General features: G+C 40.8%; 1 protein-coding gene across 5 annotated transcripts in view; it reads right to left on the bottom strand.

Moving 5' to 3' along the window:
• il6st (interleukin 6 cytokine family signal transduce) overlaps positions 1-22,061 on the bottom strand; it is an 81,718-nt gene that overhangs the window by 26,166 nt on the left and 33,491 nt on the right. For all 5 annotated transcript variants that reach the window (XM_087988985.1, XM_087988976.1, XM_043688907.2 and 2 more), the window contains 7 exons: positions 21,698-21,774; positions 20,178-20,486; positions 12,247-12,364; positions 11,028-11,200; positions 9,668-9,822; positions 8,701-8,860; positions 2,807-2,886 (listed from right to left, as the gene is read on the bottom strand). In XM_087988985.1, coding sequence (XP_087845111.1) covers positions 2,807-2,886; positions 8,701-8,860; positions 9,668-9,822; positions 11,028-11,200; positions 12,247-12,364; positions 20,178-20,486; positions 21,698-21,761 — 1,059 coding nt within the window. In that variant the 5' untranslated portion in view covers positions 21,762-21,774. The remainder of the gene's footprint in view (positions 1-2,806; positions 2,887-8,700; positions 8,861-9,667; positions 9,823-11,027; positions 11,201-12,246; positions 12,365-20,177; positions 20,487-21,697; positions 21,775-22,061) is intronic.

The raw sequence follows: 22,061 nt of genomic DNA, 5'->3' as shown, positions 1-22,061 counted from the left end.
ACCATCATCCTTAATGTCAGCTACACCATCAGATTTGGTATCATTACCAAAATGTAGCAAATTTTACTTTCTATTCGAACATTCAAATCATCTACACATTTCAAAAAGCAACGATCCAAGAACTGCATTGTGGGGACCATCACTCTCTTCCAGTCGGAAAAACTTAAGGAAATGCACTTATAAAACAATTGACTGAGTAAGGGGAGGTAGATATTTGTACCCCAACAGAAAATTCTCAAATTCCAGCTTTCAAATTCCATTCTGTTTTGCAAAGTTATATAGAAATTAACCCTGTCAAATCCCAAAATTTTAGCGACATTTACTTTTATGGTCTTAATCTAGGACAGCAGATGGACCCTGCATAAGACAGATAAATTGTAAAAAGAATGTACGACAGCTGAAATCTAATTCAATATTAACTTAATTTTTGCATCATTGACATACATAATTATGAATAAATCACCAGAATATAACACATAAAAAGTAAAATTTAATGTGCTATATAACCATTGGCTAGTATCTTTCAAAAATGTGATGCTGGAAAAACACAGCAGGCCAGGCAGCATCTGAGGAGCAGGAGAATCGACGTTTCGGGCATAAGCCCTTCTTCAGGAATGAGGCTGGTGTGTCAGGCAGGCTGAGATAAAAGGTAGAGGGAGGGGTGCTGGGAATAAGATAGGTGGAAGGAGGTGAGGGTGAGGGTGATAGGCCGGAGGGGGGGGGGGGGTGGGGGCGGAGAGGTCGGGAAGATGATTGCAGGTCAAGAGGACGGTGCTGAATCCGGGGGTTGGGACTGAGAAAAGGTTGGGGGGGGGGGGGGGGGGGGGGGGGGGGGGGGGAATGAGGAAGCTGGAGAAATCTACATTAATCATGTGTGGTTGGAGGGTTCCTAGGCGGAAGGTGAGGCGCTCTTCCTCCAGGCGTCATGTGGTCAGGGTCTGGCGATGGAGGAGGCAAAGGACCTGCAAGGCCCACTCTTTCCAGTCCCACTTTAACTCCCCCTCCCACTCTGCCAAGGACATGCAGGTCCTTGGCCTCCTCCATCGCCAGACCCTGACCACACGATGCCTGGAAGAAGAGCACTTCATCTTCCGCCTAGGAACCCTCCAACACACGGGATGAATGTAGATTTCTCCAGCTTCCTCATTTCCCCTCCCCCCCCACCTTTTCTCAGTCACAACCCCCAGATTCAGCACCGCCCTCTTGACCTGCAATCTTCGTCCCAACCTCTCCGCCTCCACCACCTCTCCGGCCTATCAGCCTCACCCTCACCTCCTTCCACCAATCGTATTCCCAGCGCCCCTCCCCCAAATCCCCTCCCCCCTACCTTTTATCTCAGCCCATCTGGCACACCAGCCTCATTCCGAAGAAGGGCTTATGCCCAAAACGTCGATTCTCCTGCTCCTCGGATGCTGCCTGACCTGCTGTGTTTTTCCAGCATCACATTTTTCAACTCTGGTATCCAGCATCTGCAGTCCTCACTTTCTCCTAGTATCTTTCAATCAAAGGCAAGTCATCAACACATCATACATATATTGATAGACACTTTAACAGTATGGTGCTTCACTGAGTGCAGGGTCTGGGGACAAGGATACCAGAGGGTCAGAAGCAAGGGCAGGGTTAGCCCTCAGTGGCCATATCCCTGCACTAGTTCCATTCTCTTAACTATGCACACAATAGCATGGAATTTCAGACCATCCTATGCCCTGCCCAACCAGAGGCCCGCACTATTAAACCAGTTGGACAGGCCCACTCTTTCCAGTCCCACTTGCAGCTGAAATAATTGTAGCCCTGGAAGGTTATGGTCATTAAAATAATTATTGATTATTAGTTAAGGGTCTTTATTGGTTGCATGACAAGAAGGCAGAGTTTGGGCTTGCCCAGACCTTAATTTGGACAACCATGGAAAGGTTGCTGGTCTGTTACCATTCCACAAAATTAAGTTTCCTTCTGCCTCCAGAAGGCCTGCTGTCTCTGGCCCTCAAATATTCACTTTTAGCATAGCTGCATTTCTGCCTGAATTCGTACTTAACTGATCATAGCTTGAATTCCAAGACTGGTTGTCACACAACACCAAGTTCCAATTTTTTTCCAAACATAAAAGCCAAATATCATGGATGCTATAAATCCAAAATCAGAATTAAGGCTGAGATAGATAGATAGATTCCTAATAAGTAGGGGAATCAAGGGTTATGGGAAAAGGGCAGATGCGAGGGGTGTCATGATCCTACTGAATGTTGGAACAAGTTTAAGAGACTCAATGGCATATTCCTGTCCCTATTTTGTATGGTGTTACAAAAAGGAAAGAAGCTGGTAAAATATGCTGATCAGGCACCATTTTCAGAAAAACATACATAATCTTTAAAAAGGTGATCTTTCACAATAACTGAAGAGGAAATAGAGATTCAAGAGTTTCTTTAAGGCAGTGGAAAGGGGAGGGGCAGGAATACCAAAGAAGCAGCTTTGTAATAGGGTGACAGTGAAGGGGGATCAAATAGCTGAACGTTTATGATACAACAGCTAACATTTGCATCCAAATTGAGGCATGTATTGCAATATAACTTTGTTCTTATTCGGCCTGTACTGTGTTGAATAAATCAGAATGGTCCAATTTGCGGCACGACTTAATCCTAATTGGAGATTGAATAGAACACTGAACAAGTTAGAAATGAGGGACAGTCACATTCACAAATAAAACTTATCACAATTTGGTTTAAAAGGAGTATTTCCTCTATGTCTGTTACTAGGTACTTGTAAACCTAAGGCATATGTCTACATATAGAAAACAAACAGAAGACAAAGTTACCTTCCACATGATATGGATCTTTCTCTTTGAAAAATCCAGATTTTCAACTGTTCTCCAAATTGGTGGACCTCGTAATGGCTCTAGCGATAAAAATGTTAATAGATAAAGCTTTGATGCAATTAAAATAAACAGTGATTAATTCAACCCAGTATTTAAAATTACAATTGTACAAATGTAATTTTTGAGCATCATGGCTTTGTGTCAACAGTTTAACTAATTATTGGCGTTCTTTGACAAAGAAACCAGTGTATGTAGCGTACATAGGTTTCCAGAAGGCATTTGATAAAGTGCCACATCAGAGGTTACTGCAGAAAATAAAAACTCTTGGTTTAGGGGGTAGCATACTAAAGAGGCAGAAGTTTGACTTGTGAACAGTAAGCAGAGAGTAGACATAAATGGGTGTTTTTTTGCTATAGCAAGATGCAAAAAGTGTTGTCACAGAGATTGGCACTGGAATCTATTCACCATTTTCCTTAAATAATTTGGATGAAGAGATGGAGGAAATGGTCACCAAAATTTCTTGATGATACAAAGCTAGACAGTAAAGCAAATTGTGGACTGGGCAAAAAGGAGAATAAAAAGAGATATAGATAGTTAAAGTGAGTGGGGAACAATCAAGCAAGTGAAACTATAACGTTTGCAGCTATGAAATTGTACGGACGTACAGTATGTGAAACTGTTGTCCATACTAGTAACAAGAACTTGGGCAGGAAGGAAGAGTTGGTCTGCCAGATGAATACATGGCTGGAAAAAAAATATGGTGCAGGAGGGATGGCTTTAGATTCCCAAGGCACTGGCTCCGGAAATTGGCAAGCTAAATGTATTGCACATGATCAGAGCTGGGACCAAGTATCTTGGAAAACATTTTGCTAGTGCTTATAAAAAGACTTCAAAATAAAATGGCAGGACACTGGGAACAAAGGGAGGATATGAGAATGGAATACCAGGGTTCAAAATACTTAGAGACAGATAACACCAGTATAGAGAATAGGAAGTTAATAGGCAAAGTTTCAGTAAAAAGCAGAAAGTAACAGAAGTTTAAATCAGGGTTATTGTGCAAGTATGTGAATGCATAATAAATAATTTTAGGATGTTGCCCATGCAAATTTACATGTGAAAATATGATGTTGTGATGACAACAAAGACCTGTTCAAGTCCTCAAGATTCAATATTCCTGGGTACAAGATGTTCAGAAAGGCAGGATGTGTAGTTATGAGAAATGTTAGATCAAAAATACAAAATTGAGAGCTAAGAAGAATACAGAAGATTCAGAGAGGCGAAAAGAAAACACATTAGAGAAGCAAAGAGGGACGACGAGAAAATAACTGGTTTCCAACATAAACGGGAATCCCAAAGTTTCCTATAGGTAGGTCAATAGTGAAAAAGTGGTAAAAGGATTAGAGTCAAATAAGGATCACAATGTGAATTTACATATGGAGGCAAAAGGCATGGCTGAGGTGTTAAATTAATACTTTGCATCTGTTTTTAAATCAAGAGGTTAGATACTACTGAGGCCATGGTGACAGGAAAGCTCTGGCATTAGAAAGGTTCAACATTGATAAGGAGAAAGTAATATATGGGCTAAAATTGACAAGGCACTAGGATCAGATAAAACTTATCCAAGGATATTGAAGGAATAGAATGTGTGAAAAATTAGAGTGAGAAATTCAGGGCACCAGCCATAATTTAAGAGTCTTCCCTCGCGAGTTTTGAAAAGTTTTGTAGCTCAGGTTGAGGTTTGCTCGCTGAGCTGGAAGGTTTGTTTTCAGATATTTCGTCACCATATCAGGTATCTTCTTTGAACCTCCGGTGAAGCAGTGGTCATATAGCTCGCTTTTTATTTAAGTGTTTAGGTTCCCTTGGGTTGGTGACATCATTTCCGGTGTTGATGTTATTTCCTGTTCTTTTTCTCATGGAGTGGTAAATGGGATCCAAGTTAACGTGTTTGTTGATAGAGTTCAGGTTGGAATGACATGCTTCTAGGAATTCTTGTGTGTGACTCTGTTTGGCTTGTCCTAGGATGGATGTGTTGTCCCAGTCGAAGTGGTGTCCTTCCTCATCTGTATGTGAAGATACTAGTGAGTGGGGGGGTCATATGTTTTTTTGTGGCTAGTTGATGTTAATGTATCCTGCCTGTTTGTCACAGTTCTTGCAAGGTATTTTGTAAATAACATTAGTTTTGCTTGTCGTCTGTATAGTGTCTTTCAAGTTCATTAGCTGTTATTTTAATGTGTTGGTGGATTTGTGGGCTATCACGATGCCAAGAGGTCTGAGTAGTCTGGCAGTAATGCAGAGACTTGCACAAACAGCTCTACCAACCATCCAACCCAAATGTTGGGTCCGCTACATGGTTGACACCTTTGTCATCACTAAACAAAACAAATTAGAGGAAACCTTCAAGACCATCAATAATCCCCTTACTGGCATAAAATTCACTAAAGAGGAGGAAAACAATAACAAACTGTTATTCTTAGATGTCGTAGTAGAGCGAATAGCCAATGCGGATCTTCAAACCAATGTTTACAGGAAAACAACACATACAGACCAAAGACTGAACTACAGAAGCAATCATCCCAACACCCACAAACGAAGATGTATTACAACATTATTTCAAGGAGCCACCACACACTGCAGCACAGAGGAACTATGAAGAACAAATGAAAATCACCTATACTGTGTATTCAAAAAGAACAGGTACCCAACGAACACAGTCCACTGAATTCTCAGCAACAAACCCAAACAAGCAGACAAAATGCGTCCAGAAACCCTAGCCACTCTCCCCTACATCAAAGACATCTAGAAAATGGCTGCTAGAGTACTCAGACTTCTTGGCATCATGGTAGCCCACAAACCCATCAACATACTAGAACAGCAGCTAATGAACTTGAAAAACCCTATACAGGCAACAAAGCAAAACTAATGTGATTTACAAAATACCTTGCAAGAACTGTAACAAACATGACAATGGACAAACAGGCAGAAAACTAGCCACCAGGATACATGAACATCAACTAGCCACAAAAAGACTAGTATCTTTACATACAGATGAGGAAGGACACCACTTCGACTGCGACAACACATCCATCCTAGGACAAGCCAAACAGAGACACAAGCGAGAATTCTTAGAAGCATGTCATTCCACCCAGAACTCTATCAACAAACACATTGACTTGGATCCCATTTACCACCCGCTGAGAAAATGAAGAGGAAATGTTCTATGTAACCCAAGGAAATCTAAACACAAATAAAAAACAGACCATAACACCAGTGCTTCATTGTTGGCTCACTGACTATGTTACCTGGTATAGTAATGAAATGTCTGAAAACAAACCTTCCAGCTCAGCGAGCAAACTTACATTCAGTCTTCCCAAGACTCGGGGAGGTGCAAGCAAACTGGAGGATTGCAAACATTCCCCTGTTCAAACAAGTTGTAAGGATAAACCCAGTAATTACAGACCAAGTCAACTTAACTTCAGTAGTGGGGAAGTCTATTGAGAAAGAATTCAGATAAGAATTAGTGGCCTCATGGGGAAAAAAACTGGAATTGCCAATGTGCATTTTTAAAGGGGACATTGCTCTTGACTGTTTTCTTTCTGAAGAGATATGAACATATGAGCAGGGAGCAAGAATGGGCTACTTGGCCTTTCAAAGCCAATTTAAGATCATGGCTGACATGACTTTAATCTTAACTCTACATTCCTGCATAGCCAGCACCTGATAATCTTTCCATAAGGCATAGGATCAGATATTAGGCCATTCAGCCCAATGAGTCTGCTCTGCCGTTCAATCATGGCTGTTACGTTTCTCAACACCGTTCTCCTGCTTTCACCTCATAATCCTTGATCCCCTTTACAATCAGGAACCCCTATCTATCTCAGTCTTAAATATATACAATAGAGTCCCTACAGTGTGGAAACAGGCCTATTGGCACAACAAGTCCACACCAAGCCTGCAAAGAGTATCCCACCCAGACCGATTCCCCTATCTTACTACTTTACATTTACCCCTTACTAATGCACACACCCCTGAATACTATGAGCAATTTAGTATGGCCAATTCACCTAACCTTCAAATCTTTGGATTGTGGGAGGAAACCCACGTAGACATGGGGTAGAATGTGCAAACTCCGCACAGACAGTCACCCGAGGCAAGAATTGAACCCGGGTCCCTGGTGCTTTGAGACAGCAATGCTAACCACTGAGCGACCGCGCCGCCTGCTCAACAATCTGGCTTCCACAGCCTTCTGTGGCATTGGATTCTATAGATTCACCACTCTCTGGCTGAAGAAGTTTCTCCTTATCTCTGTTCTAAAAGATCTTCCCTTTACTCTAAGGCTGTGCCCTCAGGTCCTTGTCTCTCCTAACAATGGAAACATCTTCCCAACATCTACTCTGTCTAGGCCATTCAATATTCTGAATATTTCAATTAGATCCCCCTCATCCTTCTAAATTCCATCAAGTATAGACCCAGAGTCCTCAAACGTTCCTCGTGTATTAAGCTTTTCATTCTTGGGACCATTCTCATGCACCTCCTCTGAACACAGTCAAAGCCACTATATCCTTACTGCGATATGGGGCTCAAACTGCGCACAATACTCCCAATGTGGTCTGACCAGAGCCTTTTAGAGTCTCAGAAGTACATCCCTGTTTTTTATATTCAAGTCCTCTCAAAATAAATGCCATTATTGCATTTGCCTTCCTAACTCAACCTGCCAGTTTACCTTGAGACACTCCTGGACTAGAGCTCCCACATCTCTATGCTTCCTACCAAACTGCATGACCTCCCACTTTCCTATGACATTCTCCACCTACCACAATGCCTCCTCTCCTAACCCGTCCAAATCCTTCTGCAGGCTCTCCGCCTCCTCAATGCTACTTGTCCCTCTGATCTATCTTTGTATCATCTGCAAACTTAGCCAAAATGACCTTGGTTCCTTCATCTAGATCGTTAAAGTATAATGTAAAAAGTTGTGGTCCCAATTTGAGTCTTGCACACCGCTTCAATGCTGAGAAGCGCCCTTTTATCCCCACTCTTTTCTTTCTGCCAGGCAGCCAAGCTTCTATGCCTGCTAGCACCTTGCCTTGAACACCATGGGCCCTTATTTTCCTCAGTAACCTCTTGTGCAACACCTTGTTAAAGGCCTTTTTGAAGTCCAGGTCGATAACATCTATTAGCTCTCCTTGGTATAACCTGCTGGTTACTTCCTAAAAGAAAATAGCCCATCTTTCATCCCCTTGATAATCAAGAATTTATCTACTTCTGCCTTAAATATATTTAAAGTTTCTGCACCCACTGCCTTTTAAAAGGGAATGAATTCCACAGATTACACAAACCATGGGTGTAGTTCCTAAAGTTTACAAGATTAAGAAATAATTTGATTGAAGTTTAGTACGATATTAAAGGGAACTGACACCAGATAGAAACCATCTCCAGGGGTTGGGACATAACCAATTGGTTTCAGCCAGATCTTTCAGATGTGAAATTAGCCAAAATTTGTATATAAGGAGGGTGGGAGACTTTTGAAACTCTGTTCCTCAATTCTACCTTTAGATGACTGACTGTGTGGAGCTTGCACATTCTCCATGTCTGTGTGGGTTTCCTCCTGCAGTCCAAAAACATGCAGGTTAGGTGGATTAGCCATGGAAAATGCAGGGGTATTGGTCTGAGTGGAACTCTAGTTGTTGGGTCAGTTGAGACTCAAATGGACCAAATAGCCTGCTTCCACACTGTACGGATCATATGTTTCTAATGATTCTACACCACTGTGTGCTGGTAATGGAGGAAATGAATGGTTATAGCGTCATCACTCAAATATCTTCAGTGAATTCCTTTGGCAGATTTCAATTTTAACATGGACATATAAAATGGCATTCTCTTTACTTTATTCTACATACTGGCTTCAGGTGTTTTTCCAATTTTCTCTAAACTCCAGTCACTCCAGTATCCTGTCTCATCATTTCTCTTGCAGCGAATTGTGAAGACGTAGTCAGTGAAAGGTTTCAGTTCTTGAATCAAGAAAGATTCCTTTTGGGTGTCTGTATCCTCAGGGGGAACCTGTCAAGAAAATAACTGCAGAAGTTAATGACAATAGCAAACAATGAATTTATGATTCAGCAATAAATTAATCATGAGCATAATCTCAGTCATTTACCAGTGCATTTCAGAAATAGCCAATGATTTCTCAGTGTCACAGATATGACTGAAGAAAGCAGAGTCCAAATGATAGTGCTTACACATCATTGGACAAAACATCAAAAATGCGATCACATTGATCTCAATAACCTACTTAAAAAATGTAATGGCTAATAGGTATCAGCTGTGATTAAGCTGATTCATGCAAATGGATGCTTTATTAAAGCATATGATTGGAACTGAAGTGAATGAGCGTACTTAATTAAGTGTATCACTATTACTGCATTATTTAAAATTTTGAAAATTAAAATTTCTTGTGCTTGCTAGTTGTTCTCAGAGCAGCAAAATGGAGATCAGAGTTTAAATAACAGCAAATTCTGTTCTTGAATAGTTTCACTTGTTGTTAACTGTGAATTTTATGATCTGTTTTTACAAGGGACCTAAGGGGCAACTTTTTCACGCAGAGGGTGGTACGTGCGTGGAATGAGCTGTCAGAGGAAGTGATGGAGGCTGGTACAATTACAACATTTGAAAGGCATCTGGATGGGTATATGAATAGGAAAGGTTTGGAAGAATATGGGCCGGGTGCTGGCAGGTGGGACTAGATTAGGTTAGGATATCTGGTCGGCATGGACATGTTGGACCAAAGGGTTTGTTTCTGTGCTGTACATCTCTATACTCTATGTGTAATAAACATGTTCAGGTTACAATACCATGGCAATAATATACCTGCATCCATTCCGGAGAACCAACAATTTTATATCGCAGGATATACTTGAGGTTATACGTAGCTGGTACAGATGGCTTTTTCCACTTCACAGACAAGACTGTGCTCATGTTTTTAATTTGTTGTATTGAAGTTATCACTGGAGGATCAGGTTTTACTGAAACACAAGAGAAATTAATTTAATATGGTCAGATAACTGTAAAGTCAGATTTGGCAACACAAACAAAATAGTGGACAGAGAGAAAAATAGTAAGTGTTATACAATCCTTATTCCAGCTTCTCTGATTGTACAATCCCGTGGAATGCAAGTTAGTTACTCATGCTGTTGGCTGGAGATAGGTTAGCTCTTAAAAATAGAGAGCTCAAATCCTTCTTTATGACTTAGTTTTATAAGAATTGGCTTAGCAGTCAAGATGTAAATTAAAACCAATCTTAGTTATATCAGCCAATGATATGCAATCTGCACTTTGTAGTAAACTGCAATTTTTCTATTAATTGATGTTCAACTAATGTTAGTTCTGGATGTTAGCGTATAGGTGGTTATCTAAATCTTCAATGTCACTGTTTGGCTTTCGTTATATACAAACCTGTGGAATCTGTGGCTTCACTTTTTTAGTTAGAAGTCTGGATTCCACATTTTTTAAAATAAAGATAAGTTACTGGAGTTACTGAGATCATAACACTGGCTAAGAACTTTATGGGTTTTGGAGAACTAAATATTGGCAAGCCCAGCTCAATTATCAAAAGGGAGTTATGAGATTTCTATCAATTTTAGGAAAGAAAAATGAACTACAGATTTACTAAACAGATATTCATTAATTTGCCAGCTACACATCAAATAATTGTTGGTGTTCCAATTAAACACCACAAAAGGAATCACAAATGGTCAAAGTGTTGCCTCCGTCACTCCAAGTTCATAAACATCATTCTACAGATGTTATACTAGATGTTGGCAAGATATACATTTTAAAATACATAAAATAAACTAAATATACTTGTGAAACAGTGTCAAAAACATTTCCATCTTATTACACATTTCTACTCTACGGTCTTAAAACTACAGATGAATGTTAGTGTAGGAACAAAACCTGTTGAAAATCTGAAATAAAAATATAATAATGCAGAACATTTTCAGCATACTAGGCAATATTTATGGGGGAACAAATGAATTAATGTTTGGAATAAGGATCTCTCAAAACCATTATTGAAAAATGGATAAGAAGATGCATTTTGATAAAGTCAGTTCTTGAACATCATTTAATTTCAACACTGGAAACATTGTGTATGGATTGAGTTTTGTGCAAGGATTCATTTATTTTGCTCATTAAGTTTTTTTTAAAGAGTATATAGACGCATACTCACTAACATCAACCGGATCCAGTTGTAGTGAATCAGATGTTGCATTACCCAAGTCATTCTTCACCTCGACCCAGATCGTATTGAAAACGAAATAATGGATACTTGGAAACAAAACGGCATAAGAGTTGTTCACACCTTCTGGCAGTGGATATGACTTTAAATTGTTAGGTGCAATTCTGAAAAATACAAACATTAGGATGTTTCAACACTTAATTGTATGGAAAAATATTAAACTTACTGCAAATAGCCATGACCTGTAGGAACGTCTCTCACTGTATACTTAAGGTACCAGAGGTGTAATTCATATTTCAATCTGGTGTAAATGCTTCCCTTAATGAAGCAACACTTTGAATATAAACAGTATTTTTTATATAGTAGAATTTTCCAAAGCACAACTTAGAAAACAAAATTCAGCATCAAGATTAGGACAGATGTCAAAAAGCTATGTTTTACAGAGGGTCTTAAAAATGAAGAGAATGCAGGTTAGAGGAGGCATGCAAGAGTCAGACCATGAGCACCTACAAGCGTACCTGTTACCCATGCATCAAGCTAGAATTAGAGGAGCGTAGAAATCTTGAGAGACTGTAGGACTGGAGAAGGTTACAGAAGTAGGGAGGGGTATGGTCCTGGAATGATTTGGTAAAAAAGGATGAACGTTTTAAAATTGAGCCATTGCTGGTCCAGGAGTCACTAAATCATGAAACACGAGGCTGACTGATGATCAATACATGGTGAGAGACAAGATGTGGGAAAAATATGTCCATGGTATTGGAGAAGCTCAACTTTCTGTCGATTCCAAGATGGGAGGTAAACTAAGAGACAACAAAAATACAGATGAAGGCTCCAGCAGATGAGCCAAGCCCTCGGCAGAGTGTGGCAATGTCACGGAGATGGACAAATCAAATATACGATTGAAAGTTCAACTCGGGTCAAATAGCAAATTAAAACTAGATATCCATGCAGTTAAAACATTAAAGTTAACGGATTCCGACTGGATGTCAAATGTAATATTCCAGTGGATAGGAAGCAAAAACTGGCCAGCGAAACTAAGTTTTAAAAGAATGAAAATTGAGACATAACATACAAAAGTTTTAAAAGAAAATTTAACTGTGAACTTGCTTCATGCTTAAAAACTGAAAATAAATCAATAATTTTAAAAATTCTGCTTTAACTTGCATAAAGGTACTAAAAATCATAATTGACCAAGCAACTGTATACTTACAATACTTTAAACTGGTAGCTGGTGGGTAAGTATGTATTGTTTCCAGGATTCCAGGAGCAAGTCATATTTTTCCTATCATAGGTAATACATGACAAGTTTTTTGGCTTTTCTGGTGGCACTAAAAGAAAAACAAAATCATAAAAATGCATTCCATCACGATTAGTAACAGATCAGTTTAGTATTTTATGATTTAACATTTATTCTGTATCAAGAGCATCTGGGTCTGCTTAATACACATCCGAGTCTGCTTCATACACACCTGAGTAGATAGGAACAAGAGTAGGCCATTCAGTCCATTGCACCTGCCTGCCATTATAGTGCAGCAAAACAGCATTGAAAAGATGATCAACTATCTCCATTTTCCTTAATGTCATTAGTTTCCTGACTAAGCTCCCACATCCCTCTGGGATTGAGAACTCAAAAGATTGACCTTTCTCTGAACAAATTCCTCTTCATCTAAATGTTAAATACCTTCTCCTTAATGTTATATTATGTCATTTGGCTCTAGAGTCACTATCCAAGGGCAATATCCCATTTATATTCATCCAGACTGTACAAATTTTATAAAAGTTTCAATGAAATTACCCTCTAAACTCGAAAGAATACATGGCATAGTGGAAGCTGGGTCTGTATTCGATTAAGATTCACTAGAATCTTGAGGGACATGGACATGGTGAATAGACAAGGCATTTTCCTTAGGTTGGGGGAGTCCAGAATTAGAGGAAATAGGTTTAGGGAAAGATTTAAAAGGGCCCTAAGTGGCAACTTTTTCACACAAAGGCTGGTGAGTGTATGGGATGAGCTGCCAGAGGAAGTGTACAGGTTGGTACAATACAAATTTAAAAAGCATCTGAATAGGAAGGGTTTAGATGGATATAGGCCAAGTACTGGCAAATGGGACTAGATTAATTTAGGATACCTGGTCGACGTGGACGAGTAAGACGGAAGGGTCTGTTTCTGTGCTGTACATCTCTATGATTTTATTACCTCCATCTTTTGCAAGTACATTCTTCCTTAGTTAAAGAGACTGAAACTATACAAACTGCAGGTGAGGTATCAAGAAGGCTCCGTATAATGCAGCAAGTCATCTTTAAATCTGTACTCAAAACCCCTTGAAATGAATGCCAACATACCATTTGGCTTCCTAATTGTTTGCTATATGCACAGTAGATGCTACCTTATAATGTAAGTCGGACAAGGATACATCGATCCTTCTGCACTTCCCAAACTTTTACCATCTAAGAAATATTCTGCCTTTTCTAATTTTCCTAACAAAATCAATAACTTGACATTTATTCAGAGCTTGATGAGGACTCAGATGAATTTCCAAATGCATTCATTTCACATTGTTAATAGAAGTGGAATTTGTAAGTTTGATTTAATTATTGAGATAACCATATCAACACAATTTTGGATGTGTGCAAAATGGTTATCATGTTTGGCCATATAATTAATAGTACTTCATTGCAATTCATTGCATGTAAAATATTTGGGATCCTGTAAAAGATGCAACAAATATCTACATAAACATAGTTTTTTTCATCCTAAACCTCAGGTTCTCAAAATTCAAGGATAAACAAGTGGAAAACTAAAACAAAATGACAGTTAGTCTGATGGAAATGCTGACCTTCAGAGGGTAAATCAAAATACGCTTTGCATTCATGATATGGCGAAAAGATTTTAATACATCTATAATTGGGAGAATTACATTTATAATGGAAAGATTTTACAGCAGACTTACTAGAATGGTACCAGGAATGAAGGATTTTAGCCATAAAGGAAAGATTGAGGGAGACTGTGCTAAATCTTTTCTTCTCTAAGGAGAATAAGAGTTGACCTTACTGAAATGTTCAAAATTGGGAACAATTTTGACAGGGTAAAGAAGGATATTCTGTTTCCACTGATTGATATGTCAGTAATTTGGGCGGCACAGTGGCACAGTGGTTAGCACTGCTGCCTCCCAGGGCCAGAGACCCGGTTCAATTCCCGCCTCAGGTGACTGACTGTGTGGAGTTTGCACGTTCTCCCCGTGTCTGCGTGGGTTTCCTCCGGGTGCTCCGGTTTCCTCCCACAGTCCAAAGATGTGCAGGTCAGGTGAATTGGCCATACTAAATTGCCCGTAGTGTTAGGTAAGGGGTACATGTAGGGGTATGGGTGGGTTGCGCTTCGGCGGGGCGGTGTGGACTTGTTGGGCCGAAGGGCCTGTTTCCACACTAAGTAATCTAATCTAATCTAATTAAGCAAAACAATTTCAAGATTTTTAGTAGTGAGATGAGGAGAAATTTCTTGAAAGAATTGAGAGGATTTGGAATTCACTGACTGGGACAGTGATGGAGGTGGATTCCATAGGAATTTTCAAAAGAGAGCTGGATATATATTTGAATGTGATGAAGTTAGAACCTCGAAGATAGGGCTGGAGAGCAGGACTAGTTGGATAGCTTTTACTGGAGCCGGGACAGACATGATGGATTGAACGGCCTTCTTCTATACTGCAAAATTCCATGACTCTATAATGCCTTTATTAGCTTTTTAAAATTATTTTAATAAGTTTCTACTTAATCTATGAGTTTCAGGAAGGGAAGGAAAGAAAAAGAAGTTTATTCTAAATATTGTCAATCTCTCGCTTCAATCCACCAAACACAGTCATGCTTTGAAAACAGTAATGCATTTTATGCCAAGCCATCGACTAGTTAAAACAGCCAACTAATGATGATATGTATTCATTCAGGACAGAAACATTTATTTTTGGAATTAGCCTACTTAACTGGCAGAGTTGTACTGATTTAAAGAAGTCAATTTGCTGAATCATTTTTCTAACAAGGGAACAGATTTCCTAAAAAGCTGTTGGACATGGCAACCATGGATAGTTTGTGAATATGAAGCAAAGGCAGAAATGGATAAAATGAAACGTAGTCATTGAATTGCTTTTGGATGCAAGAAACATTTTGCACATTTGAAGAGGTAAGAAATTCAAAAGAGAGAGTGGAAATAAAATAGTTTTCTTTCCTTGCTGAGATAATACAGTTGGTCAAGATGGTCACAATCAATGAATGGGATATTAGTGATTAATTCAGCAAACTTCCTTGAAGTGCAAGACATCAACTCCAGCTTCCCAGATTGCCTTAATCCACTACAATTTTCCTACCATTGCAATAGGTCCATGGCAGATGCCATCTCCCTGGCCCTACACTAATCCCTAGAACATCTAGATAACAAAGACATCCATGTTTTTTAAAAGATGGCAGCAGCAGCTCCCACTCACTTGGCCAGCCACAGTCTTTGCTTTCTTTTTGTTGTGTTTCTTCATTTCTCTTTTATGTCAATGTTCGCCATTTTTCTGCAGCTGTGGAGGAGGCAGTTCAAAATGCCTGCTGCAGCAGAGTGATGGATCCGGATTCCTGTTTTCTTGGCCACAGTGGCAGCATCTGCACTGAAGGTTTCACTGTGAGTGGGTCTGGCCTGTTCCTCTTGATGGCAGTTTCTACTGTGGCTACAACAGAGGTATTAAGGTTCCAGTTCATTCCACATGGCTATGGTGGCATTGTGGCAACTTTCGGCAGTGATTGAAATAGCAACAGCTTCGGTGTTAGTGACTTGGTCAGTGACCAGTCGATCACTTCTTGCATGCAGCAATGCAGTGGCTTCAGTGTCAGCTTCGGAAATGGCATTGTGGTAGGTCCAGTCCAGAAATCCTTGCTTTGGCAGCTTCAGGAGCAGTGGTGTCCCATAGCCACTCCACAAATCCAGATAGCTGTGCTGGGAACAAAAGACTAACTTTGTCCTTACTTTGTTTTATAATTTCTGTAATTAAAATACCACTGAATTGTGGCAACTTATGCAAATCTCACCTGTATTTTCATAAATACAAATGACAATAAATTTCTATTCTATTCCACATCAGACTCCTATTTATTGACTTTAGCTCTATCTTCAACACCATAATTCCAACCAAACTCATCTCCAAATTGAGAACTAGGACTCTGGTCCACCACTTTGCAACTGGATCCTTGACTTCCTGACCCACACACCACAATCAGTAAGGATAGATGACAACACCTCCTTCACAATTCTTAACATCAGTGTCCTTCAAGGCTGTGTCCTCAGCACTTCCTATATTCCTTATACTCCAGTATGGCCAAATTCAGTTCGAACTCCATTAACAAATTTGCTGCTTCATTGTAGTGTGTCAGATCTCAAATAAAGACAAAACGGGGTACAGGAAAGAGGTAGTGGCATGTTGTAAAGATGACAATCTCTCCTTCGATGTCACAGATTTCAGGAAGTGGACAGAAGCACATGCCTCTGTGTATCAATGGTGTTGAGGTGGAGATGATGGAGAGCTTTAGGTTCCTAAGAGTAAATATTACCAATCTGTCCTGGTCCATTCACATTGATGCTACAGTCAAGGAAAGCATACCAATGCCACTACTTCCACAGAAGGCTGAAGAAATTTAGCATGTCCATATGACTTCTACCAAATTTTAATGGATGCACCACAGACAGCATCCTATCCGGATGCATCACAGCTTGGTACGGCAACTACTCTACCCAAGATTGCAAGAAATTACAAACAGTTGGGAACACAGCCCAGTCCATCATGAAAACAAGTTTGCTTTCCATTGACTCAGTCTATACTTCCCACTACCGTTGGAAAGCAGCCAACATCACTGGAGATCTCTCTCATCCCAGTTACACTCTTCCATGGGTAGAAGATACAAATGTTTGAAAAATACATGCCTACAGATTCAAGAACAGTTTCTTCCCTGCTATTGTCAGACTTATGAATAGACGTAATATGTTAGAGTAGATCCTTCTTTGCACCCGCTCTGTAGCTATAACACTATGTTCTGCATTATTTTATTATCCTGATGTACTTATTACAATTTGTCTGGTTAGCACACAAAACAATACTTTTCACTGTATCTCAGTACATGGCCCCAAAATGTCAGAACAATTGAAAGGTTCCACTCACAGTGGCAACCAAAGGGATAAGCAGAATCACTGAGATGGTGCATCTTCAAACATAGCCTGCTGTCCATGTATTTGTTTCTTATTGAACCACTAAGTCAATCAGCAGCAAAAGCAGGAAAAAAAAAAGGCAAATGACAGCAGTGAGCAATCTGCTGGACAGCAAGGCTATGTGCCTGGGTGGGGGATGATAAGACTGCAAAAGTTGGTGGGGGGAGGGCGCGATTGGGGGAAATGTGTGGGGAGATCTACGAAAAAGCAGCTGCAAAGGGAATGGGGGGGAAGAGAAGGAAGAGTGCAGATGCAAGGGATGAGGGAGAGTATTAATAGTAAGTTGGGGCAGGAGAAGAGTGCAGGCTTCAAGGGCAGGGTTAAAATAGATCAGAAGTAGCAAGCTGTGCACTACTCTGTGCGTGGGTGTGCATTCCTTGCATGGTAGAAGTGGTAGAATGTGGGCTGCAAAGTCTGCCTGGGGAGGCAAAGATTAGCTGCAAAAGTGTGAGTGGGGAACAACATTCCTGTTCATTTTTCTTCTGCTCAGACCTCTGAGGGTCACGTGCAACAGTCAATGAAGCGGAAGTCAATGCTGCAAAGAGCATCAGTAACTGTTGTATGCCGACTCAGATCAACCGCGAAGCCTACAGGGGACACTGGTGGAGGACATGATCCTGCAAAAACTGGGAGTCCTGGAAAAGGAGGTCAGAAGAAATGCAAAAAAAAACACCGCTTAGAGGAAGAATTATACATACTTCTGGATTCTTATTTCTCTTAAGTTCAAACTTTAAGAAACAAATAGGATTCTTAAAGAGCTTGAAAGGGTAAGAGCTGAGATAGCCAAGGATCAGCCGTCATAGTCTCAAAACCGAAGGGCATCAAATTAAGACAGAGATGAGGTGGAGTTTCTTTTCTTCAGGAGCTCTAGTTCATGTAGCTGACAAAGAGAGAGGCATAGCTGGTGCCCATGCAGCACCAGCACCACTCCCCATCTTTTCATCTGCAACATTGATGACTGCATCGGCGCCACCTCATGCTCCCACGAGGAGGTTGAACAGTTTATCAACTTCACCAATACATTCCATCCCGACCTTAAATTTGGTGGGCGGCACGGTGGCCCAGTGGTTAGCACTGCTGCCTCACAGCGCCAGAGACCCGGGTTCAATTCCCGCCTCAGGCGACTGACTGTGTGGAGTTTGCACGTTCTCCCCGTGTCTGCGTGGGTTTCCTCCGGGTGCTCCGGTTTCCTCCCACAGTCCAAAGATGTGCAGGTCAGGTGAATTGGCCATACTAAATTGCCCGTAGTGTTAGGTAAGGGGTAAATGTAGGGGTATGGGTGGGTTGCGCTTCGGTGGGTCGGTGTGGACTTGTTGGGCCGAAGGGCCTGTTTCCACACTGTAATGTAATCTAATCTAATCTAAATTCACCTGGACCATCTCGGACACCTCCCCCCCTTCCTGGACCTCTCCATCTCCATCAAGTGACCAATTCAACACTGATATTTTCTACCAACCCACCGACTCCTACAGCTACCTGGATTACACCTCCACCTACCCTGCCTCCAGCAAGAATGCTATCCCTTATTCTTAATTCCTCTGCCTCTGCCATATCTGCTCCCAAGAGGACCAGTTTTACCATAGAACACACCTGATGTCGTCCTTCTTTAAAGGCCACAATTTCCCCTCCCATGTGGTTGATGATTCCCTCCAGCACATCTCATCCACATCCAGTATCCACCTCAAACCTCACCCCTCCATACGCAACAAGGAGAGAACCCTCTGGTCCTCATCTCCCACCCCACCAATCTCTGGACATGTCACATCATTCTCTTCCACCCAACCAATCTCTGTATATGCCGCATCATCCTAAGCCATTTCCGCAACCTACAAACGGACCCCTCCACCAGAGTGTATTTCCATCCTCACACCGACCCTTCCCTGTGACTACCTGGTCAGGTCCATGCCCCGGCACTTTTCCCTGCCACTGCTGGAACTGCAAAACCTGTTCCCACACCTACCCCCATCACCTCTGTCCAAGGCCCCAAAGGAGCCTTCCCCTGCACTTCCACACGTCATTTACAGAATCCATTACTCCCGATGCGATCTCCTCTACACTGGGGAGACAGGATGCCCACTTGCAGAGCGCTTCAGAGAACATCTCTGGGACACCTGCACCAATCAACCCCACCACCCCATGGCTGAACACTTCAACTCCCCCTCACACTCTGCTGAGGACACGCAGGCCCTGGGCCTCCTCCAATGCCAATCCCTTACTATCCGACGTCTGGAGGAAGAACGCCTCATCTTCCGCCTTGGGACCCCATGACATCAATGTGGATTTCACCAGTTTCCTCATTTCCCCTCCCCCCACCTTACCCCAGTTCCAACCTTCCAGCTCAACACTGTCGTCATGACCCATCCCAACTGTCCATCTTCTTTCCCACCTATCCACTCCACCCTCCCCTCTGACCTATTACCTTTACCCCCACCTCCATCCACCCACTGCGCTCTCAGCTACCTTCCCCCCAGTCCCACTTCCCCTCCCATTTATCTCGCCACTCTCGAGGCTCCCAGCCTCATTCCTGATGAAGAGCTTTTGCCCGAATTAGCAATTTTCCTGTTCCTCGGATGCTGCTTGACCTGGTGTGCTTTTCCAGCACCATACTCTAGATTCCTTTCTTGTCTTTGGAACTCATTGCCCTACAGAACTATGGGGGCAGAGACCTAGTGCTTATTTAAGGCTGGAGGTAGATTCTTATCATTAGGGGGATCAAGAGTTACGGGGAATGAGCAGGAAAGTGGATGTGAGGAGTGTCAGATCAACTATGATCCCACTGAATTGCGGAGCAGGCTCAAAGGGCTGAACAATCTACTCATGTCCCTATTTCTTATGATATTATAGAAGGTCATTTGGATTTATTAAATTGCAAATTTCCTTTTTACATCCCTTGACCCCAGAAAAATACTTACATCCTGTTGTAATCTGTATACCGAAGACAGTTAATACTTGATCCTCATTGAGTTGCACGTTGCAAGTGAGAAGTGAATTTCCAACACTGTAAAGTCTCAGCGTTACGTTTGATACAGTACTATTGACTGTGTGATAGTTGTCCTCTGATATTCTCATTCCCTTCAAATTCCAGAATATCTGATTTGCATCAACTTTATTTTCTTTTATGAAGGAATCATTAAGAATGCAGGATGCTGTTAGTTGTGAACCGAGCGCTATTACTGGTGACTCAGGGATAATGTAGGCAGCTTTCCCAATCAGACAATCCACTAGAGAAAAGAAATAAAAATCATTTCAGCAATTAAACGTAGATGTTTCAAAATAAATCTGTTAACAGCATTAACAGTGAATTATCTACACTTGGCACAAACAGATTTTATTTTAAAAACAAAGTAAAACGAAATGTGAGGGAGAATAATTTGCTAAATGACACATCAGAATAAGACTAATTTACTGATTTTCAGTCTTTTATTTCATTCTTCTGATAATTTATTGGATTGTACCTCAAAATAAAAGTAAATGCTGCATAAAAGGCAGAATGAGCACACTTTATTGTTTATGGTAGAAAATCAAAGTCACATCTTCTGAATAGCAAATAATCAAATTTCCAATTTGGCATCTTTCACCAGCCTTGCGCTTCCACAGAGTGCTATTTGATATTTGAATAGCCTTCCCTCTTTTCTAAGAGAATTAAAAAATAACCACTACCAAACTCAGGGAAGCTAGCACTACATGGCAAGTGTGGATATGCATGGAGAAGAATTACTAAAACTGCCCAAAAAAATTGTAATTATAACAGGCTCCAATCCTCCAAAGGCAGCAGCAGTAAGGAGATGATTAAGGCACATCAGAGTAAACAGATTGGCTATACTCTTTCCAGTAAATATACTAGCAGACTCAGGTTTGGTGTCACATTCAGAAAATTGCAACCCATTGTACAGACAAACACATAGTAAACCTGAAGTCAGTGCAGTTTCTTTAGCCACTCTGAGGAAGGGTCACTCAACCCAAAACATTAACTCTGATTTCTATCCACAGATGCTGCTAGACCTGCTGAGCTTTTCCAGCAATTTTTGTTTTTGTTACAGCTTTTTAGCATTATTGTGAGCTTTAAAAAGGCCTTTCATTTGGCTCGAATTCATTGTTGCACAAATGAATCTCATTGCAACATTAAATGGTAATGCAGCTGTGATATTGATGTAGACAGGGCTATTCTGTGATCTACTGAGGAGTCTCAGTTTTAACCATGGTTTTGACATTACAATGCCTCAGATGACTTGCAAATGAAACTCATGCAATTCCTCAATACTTCTGAAATTATCTTTATGTTCAAGTTTCCAATGTGATTCAATATCAAGGCTTTTGAAAGTTAATGTTTTTGATTTTCCCAGATTAATGCAAACAAGTAACAATTTATTGCCCAAGTCAAATATCAAAGGTGAAGATGGTAAGCTATGAGATATAATAGGTCTTTACTTACCAGTCCTTAAACATACACTGATTTGTGTGTAGAGATACACTGTTAACGCCAAGTAGCCCTGCATGGTTTTGATAGCACTGAAAAATAAGTAAAATAAAAGTAGGTTGTTTACTTTCAAAATTGTCAATTTGCCTCAATATTAATTTTTGATTCTGTACAAAATGTAATTGTCTTCATACATAACAAAAACCAAATAGCAGCACAGGATTGCATTAGGTGGTGTGCCATCATGCTGGTCACAACTGCAATCCCCTTTCCAACTATAGCAGTACCTCCTATTGCTTCACTCCATGACAGCTTCAAAAACTTTGGCAATGCCATACTAAATTTGCAACCTGAAGCCCCAGCCAATGGTGAAGCACCT

The sequence above is a fragment of the Chiloscyllium plagiosum genome, unplaced genomic scaffold, assembly GCF_037043375.1.
Source record: "Chiloscyllium plagiosum isolate Xiang-an unplaced genomic scaffold, Cpla_swu_hap1 HiC_scaffold_1, whole genome shotgun sequence".
Lineage (NCBI taxonomy): Eukaryota > Metazoa > Chordata > Chondrichthyes > Orectolobiformes > Hemiscylliidae > Chiloscyllium > Chiloscyllium plagiosum.
The sequence above is the reverse complement of the archived record's forward strand: the minus strand, read 5'-3'. Positions and strand labels throughout refer to the sequence as shown.